General features: G+C 38.2%; 1 protein-coding gene across 3 annotated transcripts in view; it reads left to right on the top strand.

The window, feature by feature from the left end:
• The window catches only part of LOC135834789 (voltage-dependent T-type calcium channel subunit alpha-1H-like), a 472,203-nt gene that overhangs the window by 30,919 nt on the left and 424,516 nt on the right, over positions 1 to 16,768 (top strand). For all 3 annotated transcript variants that reach the window (XM_065348765.1, XM_065348758.1, XM_065348773.1), the window contains exon 2: positions 9,434 to 9,722. In XM_065348765.1, coding sequence (XP_065204837.1) covers positions 9,463 to 9,722 — 260 coding nt within the window. In that variant the 5' untranslated portion in view covers positions 9,434 to 9,462. The remainder of the gene's footprint in view (positions 1 to 9,433; positions 9,723 to 16,768) is intronic.

The following is a 16,768-nucleotide window of genomic DNA, read 5'->3' as shown; positions in this document are numbered from 1 at the left end:
TTAAAAAAAACATTCCGCTGACACAGACATTCCATAGTGTCGGCGGCATCGTTGAAATTGAAATAGCTGGTGTGATGTATGTCTCTGTATACGCCTCGCCTAATAAGCCCATTAATAGAATAACACAGGTACTGAAAACTATTGCGCTGAGAAAGCAAAATGATAAACTTATTATGATGGGTGATTTTAATACCTATTCGTCTCTACTATATTTCTATAGGCACCATGCTATTAGAGAGAGAGATGAATTATTTGACGATTTTATAATATCGTCTAACCTCACCATACTAAATGATGATACTCCAACCTTTGTTAGAAGGGAGTATAAATCAATACTGGACTATACAATAGTCTCAGACTATATGATAAGTAGGGTGAGAGACTGGAAAGTAGTACCTACAGCTCCTAGAGATCACCAACTCATCACCTTTGAAGTCACTGTACAACCTACCTACTGTGTGGGAGAAGACAAATACATCTATGATTATGATATGATCGAGGAGGCAATCCTAGCCAATCCCCTACCAAGCGTGGATCTAGATTGTGGTAGGGAAGAAATAGACCAGTTTATCCAACACTTTGAAGAGCTGGTTAGTAATCTGAAAGAAATGGCAAAAATCTCCTCAAAGGACTCCCCTCTTCCTTGGTGGAATAGTGACCTGGAGAAAATTAAGCAATCCAAAAATGACCTTGTCAAACGCCTCCGCTCCATCCCACCTGAGTCAATCCAGTATGAGCTATGCTATGAAGAATTCAGAGCTATAGAGCGCAAATATACCTACGAAATAGCAGGAGCCAAGCGTAAAGCTTGGCGAACGTTCATAACAACCAACCAGGCATGGGGAAAACCCTATAAGATACTAAAAATTGCAACAAGTAATAACAGTAGAACAATACCGCTACTACGCAACTCTAATGCAAAAACTGACAATGAAAATGTGAACTTCCTCCTCCACCACCTCTTCCCTCAAGATGGGCACCCTGTAGATACTGCTAACCTGCACCAACACATTAATACAAACAAGGATATCCATAACATGCTTGGATACCCTCAACAACATGACTTTGAAGAGCCTACTACTGAAGAAATTGAGGAAATCATCCGCAATTTGAAAGATGGTAAGGCCCCTGGAGTGGACAATGTTGACAACAAAGTAATGAAAATCATTTTTCGCCATAATAAAGAACAGGTCACCAATCTGTTTACCTCCTGTCTGAAAAGGGCATATTTTCCGGCTGCTTGGAAGGTGGCTAAACTAGTTGTCCTCCAAAAACCTGGAAAGGACCCAGATGATCCTGCAGGATACAGGCCAATATGCTTGTTGAAAACCACATCGAAAATACTAGAGAAACTAATATACAAAAGAATTTTTAAATACCTATCTAGTAATAGCCTCATTGCTCCTAACCAATATGGATTTCAGCCTGGGCTCTCAACAGACCATGCCCTGGCAAAACTAATAACTGAAATTGAATCTATACAGGCTAATGGAGACATAGCTATGACTATAAGCTTTGATGTTGCCAAGGCCTTTGATTCCATACCTCATCAGGTGATAATTGATGCACTTATTGATCATGGTATACATCCAATACTAATCTGGATGCTAGTTGAATATCTAAAAGACAGGACAGTGCAGTACCAGTACAATGGTAAAACATTTAAGGCCAAGGTAACCAAGGGGTGCCCCCAGGGGTCTAACCTGGGCCCCCTTTTATGGGTCATCATCTACAATGTAGTACTCAAATTCATGTTTCGGGGCTGCAGGTCAATTGGCTTTGCTGATGACTTGCTTTTTGTATTTGGAGCCAAGAATATCAGTACCCTGGAACAGAATGCCAGAACTGCCATCACCCAACTCACTGTCATGCTGAGTAATCTTGGTCTAAGCCTAAATGCTGCAAAAACTCAGGTGATGGTTTGTACTAGGAAGCACCACACTGAGCCTATAGTAACAGTAAATGGTCAGCTAGTCACCACCTCTAGGGAAATCAAGTACCTGGGAGTGATAATTGATCAAAAACTCACCTTTATACCACACTTCACTAACATACACAAGAAATCTCAATTGTCACTCAACATTATAAATAGATTGTTTGGACGCACCTACGGCTATGGTTATGAAGCAAGGAAAATCATGTCGCAGGGGCTGATCAACTCACTCTGGTATTATGGGTCAGCAATCACGCTGCCAGCCCTGAAGTACACATGCGTTCTAGAAAAAATCCGCAAAACTCAGAGAGCAACAAACCTGAAGATTATCTCAGCTTACCGGACAGTGTCTGATACTGCAGCCTCTGTTATTGCTGGGATGCTCCCACTTGACCTGGCAATAGCAAAAATGGCCCTTAGAAGAGCCGCCGACATAGGGTATTGCACTCAAGCTCCAAACCTAGACACAGGACCCATTACCTTACTGCACAAAGATTCCAATAGGACCAAAAATGCCTATATAATGCAAAACAGATCATTCTCAAGGCGTCAGCTGGATAATGAACTCACCTCAATGGCTTACCAGATGTGGCAGAGCCGCTGGGATTTGGCTACAACTGGAAGAGTCACTCATGAATGGATTCCTAATATAGCTGAGAGAATGGAAGGTAGCTGCGCACACCTCAAACCAAGCTTCTTCCTAACCCAGGCCCTTACAGGCCATGGTTTCTTCGCCGATTACTTGAAGAGATTCAAGATAATAAGGAGTAACCTCTGTGTATGCGGTAATCTACAGAGTCCACAACACCTCATCACTGAATGTACAAATACCCAAATTGCTGAGATCAGGGAACGGTACCCAGTAGAAATGCTTGATGTCACTCCCACTAACTTACAAAATCTGAATCAACTCATCAAAGAACTCTTCCACATCCGGGACTCCATCAAAGCTATAGCTGACAAATCTACCACAGATACTGAGGGAATGTCAGATGTGGACAATCCATTACCTATAACCACACTATATAGTCCACAAGAACTACCTCCTACTACCAGTATCACCAGCACACCAATACCAATGCACCTGCAGTCACCATCACCAGTCTCTATGCACCAAACACAACTAACACAAGTACCAGAAACCATCAATAAAAACAACGTAGCAACAAGCTCACCTACCTACTCACCATCAGCACTGAAACTTGTGCCTAGAACAGTGCTGATAGCTAGAGAGGTATATAAGAGGAACCAAGAGGTCTCCAGCAGCCCAGTCACACAACATCCAACTGAATCCTGCATTAGTTCTGAGGCCTCACAAGGATGTCACCAGCATCATTCACCAGGGTTCGAAAACGAATGGCTAGCTGCAAGGAGAAACTTCACAGCAGTTAATCTACCCAAATTCAGTCCAATGGTGCAACCTATTAACCCAATCCTGCAGCAAACAGACCACATACTTGGCCCACTTTCTTCACCAACCTCATCCCCTAGGAAGAGAATCATGGTATCCAACTCCCCTTTCCAACATACTACAGCAATGCCACACCCTGGACACAACATACTATATTCTTCTGCCAACACAACTACAACAACATCAACAACCACTGCCCAACATGGCCATGTCATCCAAAACTGTAAAAGTCCACCTGCAAACAACATTAGCACAACACTGGGAACGGGAAGATATAATATTCCTGTTGTACACACCAGTCCAGTTGAGGGACACAGCACATCAATACCAGTGTACAATGGTTGGAACAGCCCAGGCTTTCAACCTTACAACTTCTCACCATTAACTCCCACACCAACAACTCAACAACATAGAATGGACTACATAAGCAGCTTTGAGGTCCAGTGCTCCCCAAATCTGATCCAGGTACCTATCAGCAAGGTGCATCCACCAATCAACTTTAACAAAACATCGCTGAAAGCTAAGCAGGTAGCAGACGCCTTTGAGAGTCACAAAAACAGAATACAGTTCATCCACGGAGGTGTGACTCCAAGCTCTGTAGCTGAGGAAACACCAAAACAAGATCATTCAACCTTCTCCATTGGGGAGAAGCTGGGCATCAAAAAACCCCTATCAAACTACATACCAATGGGACCATATGTAAACAGACACATCTTGGAGGATGTAAACCGACGAATAATATTCCTAAGAACCACCTTCCCCCCAACTCCCAGAAAGAGTAGCACTGAGCTCTCCACTTCTGTGGCGTACCAGCACTGGGAAGAGGCCTCAAAGGAGGCTGAACCCAGGAGGATAATCTCAACAGCCCAGAGACAGTTGCTCACTCAAGGAGGCCTGGATCATCCATACTCCCTGATATTCAGTGACCACATCTACATACCAGCTATGCAGTACCTGGTGCTCCGCGGAATCCAAGAGCGCTTCTACGCCCCAGTCAGTGCTGCCAGTGTGGGGGACCTTCTCCCATATGAACAATATCTTGACATGCACGAACCAACACCTCGTGATGTCGAGACCAGACTCATCGCCTCTGCTGCAGAAGTAATGAGGAGAAGAAGCTTGGGAAATATGGCTTTAACAGCGGTTGAGTCCAACGGCCTACTCACGCTGGAGGAAGCCAACGAAGACATATTTCTACAGGGACCCTCCTTTGCACTGGCACACTGTGTCAGCCAAGACCTCAGAATGTCCGCTGGGATAGCGAGGGACTTCGTCCGCCACTTTGGAGGCAGAGAGATGCTGCTGACCCAACCACACAATGTGGGGGAAGTGGCAACTCTAAAGCGGAAAGTCGAAGGAATAGTGAGCCAGGGACATTATATAATATTCTGTGTCGTCACAAAAATCCATTGCTATGACAAACCAACATATAAGGACTTCTCCCTTGGCATCCAAAATCTTGCCAGGGAATGTACCAGAAGAAAAATAAAAAAACTCGCTATCCCACGGATTGGATGTGGGCTGGACCAGCTTGACTGGGGCCAGGTACGGCCAATCATCGTAAGAGAGTTCAGGGAGATACCTATCAACATCAAGGTATGTAACTGGACCTCCCCCAACACCCGCTCTAAAACAAATTAATAGCACTTGTAAATAGACCATTATAACAGTGTAATAAATTAGCAACTATTCTCCCCAAATATATCTTATTTAACTTAATCTATATAGTACAATGTATGTATATTTAGCACTACCCTAAAGCTGAAGGATGGAAGAAACCTATGGTATGTGTCCATCCTCAGCATTCCAAATTACTTCAACTTTATCCACTATGTAAGGTGGGACCGAGTGTTCCCACTTTCACACATAAGAAATAATATCCTTCTGGACAATCCTGCTCTAGGAGATCTCTATCTGAGGTAGTTAAGGGTACAGTGGTGCCCGGAGACCTCCTAGGCCTACCCCTAAATGGGAGACGGGTCGGGGGTCGCTCCAAATCCGCGGAAGGGGGGAATGGGCTACATCCTAGGGTGACCAATCCCTCAACCCCAAAGTGGTGGGAGCGATTCTGGGATACTGCCTAGGAGCTCCGGGCCTTTGGCCTGGTGCTGGGGGGGTGGGTCAGCAGTCCCAACCAAAACTGGGGCCCCCCACTCACCGCGGCTCCAGGACCACTGGGTGGCCGAACCGTCCCCTCCCCCTCCTAGTTTTTAAGCAAAATTGAAACACTCCCAATCTTGGCTTAGTTTTAAGTTGTACATAGTTTTTATAGCTAAATTTTAGTACTAATTGTAAGTTTGTCATTTAGCATTAGAATTCACATCACCCTCCCCTTAAACTTAAGATTGTACTGGTATTATTCCTGCGGAAGGGGCGGGGCTTAGGCCCCGCCCCTCACCGCAGGGATAAGTAATTATAAGATGTAAATATTATTCAAAATAAACCCTTTTAAAAAAAAAAAAAAAAAAAAAAAAAAAAGAAAAAAAAAAAAAGACCATCCTGACTCGCTTGATCAGTTCTGCCGGTTCTTCTTCACTTGAGGCTATTAAGGTGGTATCATCAGCGTAGTGGAGATTGGCGATTCTTCTTCCTCCTATCTTGATGCCGCCTTCCCAGTTCTCCAAGGCTTCCCGCATGATGTACTCGCCATAGATGTTGAACAACAGAGGCGAGACGCGAGAGTATGCAGCCCTGCCTTACTCCTCATTCTGACTGGAATGGGTTTGACTCTTCTCCATCTACTCTCACCATCATCTCATTCTTGTCATACAGCGATTTGATCAGCTCAATTAGGTGCTCTGGAACTCTCATCTCGCATAGTATCTCATATATGTAGCTTTATCCAGTTGACACAGTCGAAGGCCTTTGCATAATCAATGAAGCATAGTACCACAGGGATGTTGAATTTGCGGAACTTTTTGATTATTTGTCTGATGTTCAAGATCTGCTCTCTTGTACCTCTTCCAGGCATAAATCCTGCTTGTTCAGGTGGAATCTGCCTATGTAAGTATGCCTTGACTCTGTTGTTGATTATTCGGAACATCACTTCACTGGCATGTGGAGTTAGGGCTAATGTATGATAGTTGGCACAATTTTTTGTATCACCTTTCTTGTGTAGTGGGATCAACACTGATTTGCACCAATCTTCTGGCCATTCTTTTTTGTGCCATATGTTGTTGCATATCTTCCAGATTACCTTCTCTGCTTTCTTACCCATGGACTGTAGTATCTCAGCCTCAATACCATCACATCCAGGCGCTTTATGTTTTCTCAACGCCTTGATGGCATCTCTCACTTCGTCAAGTAAGATTTCTGGCTCTTCTACTCTACCTACTTCAATTCCTGGTACTTCATTGTTGTTTGGGTTCTGTGGTTCACTCCGATATAGCTTGCTACAATACTCCCAGGTAAGACAGGTAAAATAGCCCTGGTCTCAAAAAATTTGGAAAATTACGATGAATTATCGTTGGGTGCCTCTAAAAAAAATTTTCGAGCTAAAATTCCGCCCCCACCCCAATCCCGTCGGCTAGTACATCCAAAAATGCGTTTTTGGACATGTTTTTTTAGAATTTTTTATCGGAGCGGTGGGGTAAAATATTGAAAAAAAAATCTTTTGAACCGGTATTTCTACAAATCAAAGGGATGGACACAAAAACTGTTTCCACCAAAATGTGTATTTTCATCATGAGCTTTTTCTAGGTCAATATATCCGAAAAATTCAAAATTTGGCTGCAGCAGGCTCATTTCTTCAAGAAACGAATTAAAACATGTCTATTTTTTGTGTTTTTTTTGCGATTGGTACAAACATTTTTTGAACCGGACGAAAGGGAATCGTTAGAGGATTCCAAATACACCACTAGCCAAAATTTTAGGTGCAAAAATTCATATTTCGATTTTTGGGGAATTTTTGCAGATTCAAATTTGGCTTAAAAATGTAAAAAATTAACATTTTACTGAATTGAATTGAACCGATTTACCAAAAATTGAAAAATCGATTTGGAAAGCTAAAATTTTGCCCAACAGTCGATCATCTGACGTCATGTTGTAGATAATTTCACATGAGGCAAATATAATTTTTCAAAACTTTTTTTAAAAAAAGCAAAATTAAAAATTTTATTAGTTAAAAAAAATCAAAAATTTGCCCCACTCTCAACAGCTACTACAAAACCTTTGGGTAAGGAAAACTTTGAGAATTCTCCAAGGGAAATTTTCCTGCGGAGGATTTTCTTTTGGAGAATTTTCGAAGAGAAAATTTTCCACTGGGGAATTTTTTACGATTTTCTTCCAAGGAAAACATCTTTCTCTTAAGTTTTTCCTAAAAAAAGTATAGTCTGAAAAATTCCTCCAGGAATATTTTTTTCCTTAAATAATTTCTTCAACAGGTCTGTCTTTGAAAAATTTCTTTCTGAAATATGCTTATGGGTAAAGAGAAAATTTTTTATGTGTTTTAGTGGAAGATTTACATTTTTTCCTGAAAAATTTTCGGAGCAGAATTGTTCACCGAAAAACTTTTTTTAGCAGGAATTTTTTCCCTGAAATACTTGAAAGTCTTTTTCTGGATTTGTTTATTTAATCCCCTGAGAATTTTTTTCTGAAATAACTACTCGTTACTTGTCTATGAAGAACTTTTTTTGTGCAAAATTCTTCCTGAAAAGTTATTACTGATTGTGAGAAGGATTTATCCCGAGAAAAAGTTCTTATAGAAAATTTTTATCTGGTAAATTTTTTCCTAAATGATTTTTTTGAAGTATAAGTATCTTTCTTAATGAAAAAAATTTTCCAGGTACAATTTTACGCCAGAAAACTTTTTTTTATAGGATTTTTTCCACAGTATTTTTGTTCTCTAAAATTTTATTTTTTCGAAAAGTTGTTTTCGGGATTTTCTCCCAATGCATTTTCCCTGGAGAATTTTTTCAAGAAAATTTTACTTGGAAACGTTTTTTTTTTCTGAGCAATTGTTGGTAAAACTCTTCAAAAAATGCTTCTCTTTTTCAATGGAACGTTTACAAGTTGTCAACTCCTCAGCGAGCTGAAATTTGGCTCACTGAAGGAATCTATCACTCGCACTCTAGAATCAAATTTTTAGCTAGCAGGCAAAATTGATTTTTTGATTTTATAAGCCAAAGTTTACCCCCTCCCCCCACAAAAAAAAGTCTGCTTCCATTTTCGTGCCAATCTGAAGCCTCCAGAAAAATGCAACTTTTCTCTAAAGCAATTTCAAATCACTCTACTCTCTAAATTTGAAACAGTCAATTTCACTGCTTAGCAGTCACGACATTTTGCCTTTTTAAAGCAGTAGTTTTTTTCACTGTTTTGCAGTAAAAAAAACTACTGCTTTAAAAAGGCAAAATGTCGTGACTGCTAAGCAGTGAAATTGACTGTTTCAAATTTAGAGAGTAGAAGGTTTTGTAATCAACTTTGGCAATTCAAAATGTATAATCCTCTCATAGGTTTGACATTTCGAATCGATTAGCAAGGGCAGGGGCATCGCTAACCCAAGGTGAAGGGTCGGAATCTGTGTTTTTCACAAATCGAGAATCTCAAATTTCAAAAAAAATCCAAAATCTTCAATTTTTTTAAACAAAGTACTCAATTTTTCTCTACTCTTGAAAGTCGACTCTCCATTTCCCATCCCCCAATTGATTTCCATTTTTTCAAGTTCGTTCTTCACAAGTTGAAAATCTCAAATTTCAAACAAATTTAGAAATCTTCAATTATTTTCTCAACAAATTACTCAAAACTTCCTCCGCTCTCGAAAGTCGACCTTCTCGCTCTACCGCCCCCCACCACCACAATTGATTACCGCCTCTTTCAAGTGTTTTTTTCACAAGTTGGGAATCTCAAATTTCAAAAAAAAAATCAAAATTACTCAAAACTTTCTCTACCCCTTGAAATTTACCCCCTCCCTCTCATTGATTACCATCTTTTTCGAGCAGATGTTTCTCTTGCGAACACTTCAGAAAAAGTAATGCCACCCCATATGAAATCAATCTATGTATCAAAGAATAACCTGAAAATTACACCACTTAAATTACCAATCCTGACACACTTCGCTCATCTCTAACCACTTTTTCCTCTTTATTTTTCAGAAACCCAAACCAGCAGAGCACACTCACCAATGGAGTACCGATTTCCGGGCAATCGGCACGTTATAAACGTCGACTCGGAAATAGTCGAAGACATGTCCAACGACTACGAAAACGAAGACGACGAAGGCGAAGAGGACGAAGAAAGTGACGACGAAGAGGAAGAAGATGACGATGTCGAGGACGAAGAAGAAGACCAATTACCGTACCCGGGATTTGTACCGATCTCGTTCAAATACTTAGATCAGATGACCAGACCGAGGAGTTGGTGTTTGGCTATGATCACGAATCCATATCCTTTTTATACTCGATAGAATAATAGCATCTATTTAATCGTTACATTTTAGCGTACCTACATCTTCCCCTTCAACAGGATCTCCACCATCGTCGCCATCGCCACACCATACATTAGGTAAGCTTTATTTATAATTTACTTCTTTTTTTTTCCACCGTCGTCATCGTATATTTATTTTAAATTACGCAAATAATTAGATATTTTCTCGTGCGTAGTATCATCCAGCGTAGTATATAAACCACGACCGGCCGTATATACCACAATTCACCTACATATTACGTATACTATTGCTATAATTCGTAATATGCGTAAACAACTCTATCGTAAATATAAACACCGATGATAAGAACATAATCGAAAATTTCTCCAACTTTCTGGCCCCGGTCCAAAAATCGAATTATCGTTCAATTTCAACCGCTTCATCGCCGCGACTATAAGGCTGAAAAAAAAACGATACCGTCTCTATTTGACTCATCGCCCATCGAGCATCGGCTCATCGCGATAAACCGTGTCGAAGTCGAATTTAAATTCGCATCGCCAATCATATCGATACCGCGTGTGCGGATTGAATAGCCATTTCATTTGTAATTAATAATTTTATACCGCCGAACATATTTGTAGGTTTTATTGGGACTCGTCTTCTTTCCCAGCAGCAATATGAGTATCACAGTCCTGGCTCCGAGCTCCATTCACCATGGCATCGATCGCCGAGTCGCTCGCATCGTCGGATTATAAAATGAAATAATTACGATAGCGAATCGTCGAATGGTTATTAATTTCGTATAGCGATACGGAATTCGTCGGTATTCGATTATATAGTACGGGTGTATTTTTAGAGAATCCGACGGACGTCTGTTCTCATCGTCGTCATCATCCTTTTTACGTGTAGAGTGTAGGTAGAGAGGTACAGATATCGTCGATACGTGCAGATATTTTCTATAATCATTACAGCTAGTCATCAAAGAACAGGGAATTCGACGAGGTGCTTAATTTGTACTTATCGTATAATATCGTTGAAATAGCATATTTTTTCAATACGAGAAAGGCGATAGCGTAGCTTCGAAGATGGCTGCATAGCTCAAAGATGGTGAAATTTTGTATGAAACTTCGCCATAATTTCAAAGATCATATAATTTTTTCAATTTTTTTCTTCAAATTTTGGGTTTTATTCAGCTCAGATAATTCAAATCGTGAAAATGAGTTGAAATTTGAAATCAGAATCTCAAAAGACCAGGTAAATCATGGATTCTATAAGCTTTCCAATTTTTTGAAAAATGACTCAAATCATGAAAAATGACTTACCGTTCTCGTACGAGTGTAGGAAGATTAGGAGAATTTCATTAGAGGCACTCTTAATGCAAAGCCAAAATTCAAACTCACCTGAAACAAAAAAACATACAACCATTTAATTTAATTTACGTGGTTTAATTATTGCCAGAAAATTTGCGACACTAATTTATTGTAATTTCTCGGGGGGGGGGGGGGGGGGGTGTTAAAAGAAAGTTGATATTTTGAAATCAGCACCTCTGAAAACCCAACAAACCGTAATCCACATGGATTTTTCAATTCTTTTTCATGTGGAAGGGCATGGCGAAGTTGAACTTTGAAATCAGCAACAGAATAGACCCAACAAACCATAGATCACTCTTATTCAATTTTTCTTCACATTTGGGGCTTATTTTTTGGTATCCTGGCATATGACAACAGGGGTTTTCAAACCCCCTCCCCCACCGATCCTTTTTGAGACAAATTTTTTCGAAGTGGATATTCTAAGGAATATTTTTAAAAATCAAAATCGCTCAAAAAACATACCTATATTATTTTGATGTACCATAAGGCCATATGTTTATGAATTGATCAATAGGTACTCCCCTTACGCCTCCCTCCAATGAAAATGTTGAAAAATTTCGGCGCCTTAGAAGCCATCTTAGCCCTAGAGTATTCTGTTAAACTGCTTGAAAATAATTTTTAACCCGATTTTATAGCTGTTTATATAAGAATTTAGCCCAAAAACCTGAAATTTGCCAAATTTGCTCCTTCTTTAACCAAGCATGGTTGGACTTTGGTAGCATTTAAAGGTCGGCAGATCTATATTTTCGGATTCAGCGTGAAAATGCTATAATTAGGCGCCAATTTGAACCATCAGTTTTCTCGGCTGAAAGTTCGAAAAAATTGTGAACTTTCGAGCTTCACTGAGCCTTAAAAGCAGCAGTTGCAGATCGGCAGACCGAGTGTTCAAAATAGGGGTTAGCAAACTAACTTTTGAGACCGGTTCCAACTTTCAGTCATTTCGGGTCGATCGCACTTGAACTATCAGATGCTAAAGTACGTACTTATACTTTTTCGATTTTTGGTGAATTTTTAACGATTAATTTTGGGCCAAAAATGCGGAAAAATATCTAAATTTCACAAATTTGACCTGAAAAGTTGAAATTTGAGATATCGCACCTCGGGAGTTATAAGGTCACATCTCAAAAAAGTGAAATTTTACAGGAGAGTGATTTCCTTTTTTTTAAAAACTTGATTCATTATTTTTATCAACTTATAATTAATTGCGAGGAATCAATAGCACCTCATTTTAAAGATCTGGTATCCTACCTTCATTTAGCATAAGAATACTTTAAAAAATAAAATCTTAAAGAGGAAATATTTCAATGTTTGGAAAACATTTTGAGTTATAACCTTTCATTAAAGTTGATGTGGAGGCGAAAGGAAGCGTCCAAAAAAAAATTTCATGATATCAAAGTTGTAGAGAATTAGATTTCCAATCGACATAATGTCGTTAGTTTTTTTCTAAAGTGCTTAGTTTTTGAGTTTTTCTCAAAAAACTAAAATTTCATGATATGTGCAAATTCATTTTTCTGAAAAGTGATCAATTTAAAAAAATTTTTCCATTTGGTACAAACCAATAAAAAATGCACTCCTTGTGACTATTTCTAACTGACAAACATTCAAAACAATCAAAACTATTTGTTAACACTTTGTATGTACGAAATTTGCTCAAAAAAGGTGGAGTTTTTTGAGATGTGCCCTTATAACTCCAAACAACTTTGCAATGTTGTTGAGATTTTGAGTTAGTCCATTTGCGTTTTTTACAAGATCTAGATGATGTACCCAACTCAAAGTGTAATTTTTGGTTGAGGGGGGTCATACAAACCCCAAAAATGCAAAAACATCAAAATCAATTTTTTTTGAGATGTGACCTTATAACTCCCAAGGTGCGATATGCTCCCGGCCATTTTTGATTTGTCAAATCGATTGGAAACAGTTTCGAACCCTTTCGAGCAGTTCTTGAATTTCCAACAGGTAAGTATGTATTTGAAACTTAAAATTTGCATAACATTTTACCAAATGAAATTGCAAACCCAAAATTTTCTCCGTACTCCAATTTCACTACGCTATTAGGTCAATTGTAGATGGTTTTTCAAATCGTCTTGGAGCCTCCAGCGATTTTTTGGAAATTCCAGATTTCCAAAAAACGCCATAAATTTTGGGAGATATTTCGAAAGTTGTTGAAAGCTCCAAAACTATTTGATTTTGGCATTCCAATTTCATTTGGTAAAATTGTACGGAAATTTCAAGTTTCAAAAATTTGCTGGAGGTTCCAGGAAGCTCTGGAAAGTTGCTGGAGGCTAACAAAACGACTTGAAGTCTCTTGCAGTCGACTTGATAGCGTGTTGAAATTAGAGTGCACAATAAATTTCGGCTTTACAACTCCGTTTGGTAAAATTTTATGGAAATTTAAAATTTCAAAAATCTGCTGAAGGTTCTAGGAAATTCCAAAAAGTTACTGGAGGCTACAAGACTTAAAATCTACCTACAGTTGGCTTAAAGCGTACTGAAATTAGAGTGCAGAGAAATTTCTGCTTTCACAATTTATTCGATAAAATTGTGCAGAAATTTCAAGTTCCGAAAATCTGCTAGAGGCTCCAGAAATTTTCAAAAACTCGTTGGATGCTCCAAAATGACTCGAAGCTACCTACAGTGAACTTCATAGGGTGTTAAAATCAGAGTGCGGAGCGAATTTTGGTTTTCCAACTTCATTTGGTAAAATATCATGAAAATTTTAAATTTCAAACATCTGCTGGAGCATGTACAGCCTGGAAGTGCAGAGCGGCAACGTCTCAAAAACCATACGATGTAGTCCTATACGGCTGCATTGTCTAATGGGATATTGCCCAATTTCAATAGTTTTTCTTGAATAATTTTTGAATGGTTAATGCTACAGATTTGAATTAAAAACCAGCTTGTAGAGGAAAGAAAGTAGATCATTTTTCATTCTTCAAACACCTATGTGCTCGATCAAAATTTTGATTTATTTTAATTTAAATGTAAAAAAATTTCAACCTTGAAACTTTGAACTTTAATAAATGAAGGGTTCAATTCCAAGTCGGCCTAAGTCCATTTTTTCCATTTCGAGAAAAACACAAATAAGTGTTTTTCTCGCCCTTCCGCTTCAATAATAAATGATGTGATTATATGGTTGTGAAGCTTGATCTTTCTGCTTTAAATTACCGTATTGGTATTTTTTTAATTTTGCGTATTTTCAGCTCCAGAGCGCGTCAAACAGTCAGAAAAAGTGGACTTAGGCCCATTTGGACTTATCTGATGTTAAAAATTTCGAAAAAGAGCTGAAAAACGCGTTTTTTCAAAAAAAAATTCACGAATCATTAATTTAATACATTTCTGAAACAATTTCATTCGAAGCACCTTCAAATTTCGTCTCTCGAAAATCGTTGAAAAACTTGAAAAAAAACTGGCACAACACCGTACTTGTATACAAATACTCTTAAAAAATGTATGATTTAGGCCACTTTGGAATAATCAGCTGTTTTTTTGAGCCGGCAAAACAGCGCTCCTGAGCGAAAAAAGTAACGCCAGGTGTTGGGACAAGGTGATAAAGGTGTTAACCGACCTGTACCACCAGATGGCGCTGCTAACTCAAAAATGATAAAAATGGACTTAGGCCGACTTGGAATTGAACCCTTCAAATCGAAAATTTGATCGAGCACATAGGTGTTTGAAACATGAAAAATGATCTACTCTTTCTCCTCTACAACCTCGTTTTTTCCCCAGAGCTCTAGCGCTTTTCCATCAAAAGTTGTGAAAGTTCAAAGCTTTGAGCTTTAGAAACTTTTGAACGGTAACTGCTAGCGCTTTCGGTAAAAAACCATTTGAAAGGGGATGAAATTCTGAACATTTTGGTATATTAAAGTACCTATGTGTCCACTGAAAATTTTCCGTAATTTTAATTTAAAGTTGACATTTTGAAAAATCTGTCCATAAAAATGTTTTAAAAAATCGCCATTTCTGTACGAAACTCGAAGAAAAATATACCAATCGATAGGAAATTTAATCCTCTTCAATTTATGTTCAATCAAAAATTTTCCTAAACCCCTTCAGTTCCGAGAAAAATCCGAATTTCAAGGTTACGCATCGATAACTACATAAGAACAATTGATAAAGCCGGACTAGATGCGCAATGTTGCCAGATTGCACTTCCAGGCTGTATCTGTAGTGGGTAATGGCTGGAGACTTCATAAACTGTTCGAAATCGTTTATAATCGATTTATATAGCAGAACGAAAATAGGCTATATCCCAAATTTCAGGTCTATTGATCTTTTTCTCACTTTTAATCAAAATTTGATTTTCGAAAATTTTCCAATAAAAATCAAAAAATGCACTTAAGCACTTGAAATTTTCACTGATGATGGTATTTTTGCATACCCAATCAATCTCGCTTTGTCCAGTTTAAAAGATTTCGTGCAAGTCTTACGTTGGAAAACAAAATTTGCTATTTTGGCATGACCTGTTAATCGAAATGGCCGTCATTTTGTTACAGTAAGGTCAACTTTTTCTTGGCAAGTTTAAATTGGGGCAGCGAAGGTTATCATTCCAAACGGAAATTCATTCAGATCTGTTTACCATTTCCAAATTTTTCAAGGATAGTCCTTGGATTTGGCACAAATTATGAGTCTCAGCTTCCGCAAAAAATCGTCACTCTGAATTTTTGTTATTTTTTCATAGAATGGTCCCCATTGAATTTCCTTTCAACATTCTTCAAAATTGGACAGACAAAGTTACTCAAAATTTTAACTGATTTCATTTTATAAGCCTCCAAAGTTGTGATTTTGAACAAGAAATTGAGTAGTACATACAAAAATTTTGAGACTTTCTATTCCTCGTCCTTCAACTTCAAAGTGTCAATAGTGAAATGATGGCGATTCTATAACACACTCGGAAAGAAGTACCTTCGAATAAATTTTGAAAACAAAATCGAACGGTCCTGATAGCTTTATTTTATATTTCCACGATGAAAAATTATAGCATTCACAAACAACAATATTTATGAGCTTGACTATTGACACTTCAGTTTTTCAAACGGATCGACAGTGCATTGTATACTTAGACTTACATATAGGATGTTTATCACGGAAAATGACAATACATAAAATGGTAAAAAATATAGGATTCTGGTGAATAAATGTTCCATTTTATATACTGTACAAATTTTTTGGAGATCATGCCAAACAGATCACAAACATTAACATGTTGAATCAACATTGGTTTTTCGAAATTTAGATAAATCAACACAAATAGTACAAACATGCACAACATTTTCAAAAAAAAAAAAAAAAAAAAAAAAAATTGAAACAGATATTAACAGAAAAATATTCTCACATCTAGTACAACAATAATTTTCAAATTCATCGTGTAACGCCGAAAAATTAATACCTAAAATGCTCGCAAATATTTCACTATCGATGTTTTTGTGTTTTATTTTGATGAAATTAATAGTGAACCCAGTTCACAGCTTTACTCTTCAAGAATACAACGCGTTCAAAGGGTAATAATCTACCATTTTTAGGAGATAAATGTACCTACATATCTACCATTAGCAGAAGAATTTCATTAGTCGTATTTATCAACCATGTTAACGACATTTTTCAGCACACCTATCGCACAATTGAGTCAGAATTATCGAGACAAAATATGCAACAACGTAGCTCCGAAAGTGTACCACAGTGGAACAAATTATAAA

This window comes from Planococcus citri, chromosome 1, assembly GCF_950023065.1.
Source record: "Planococcus citri chromosome 1, ihPlaCitr1.1, whole genome shotgun sequence".
Lineage (NCBI taxonomy): Eukaryota > Metazoa > Arthropoda > Insecta > Hemiptera > Pseudococcidae > Planococcus > Planococcus citri.
The sequence above is the reverse complement of the archived record's forward strand: the minus strand, read 5'-3'. Positions and strand labels throughout refer to the sequence as shown.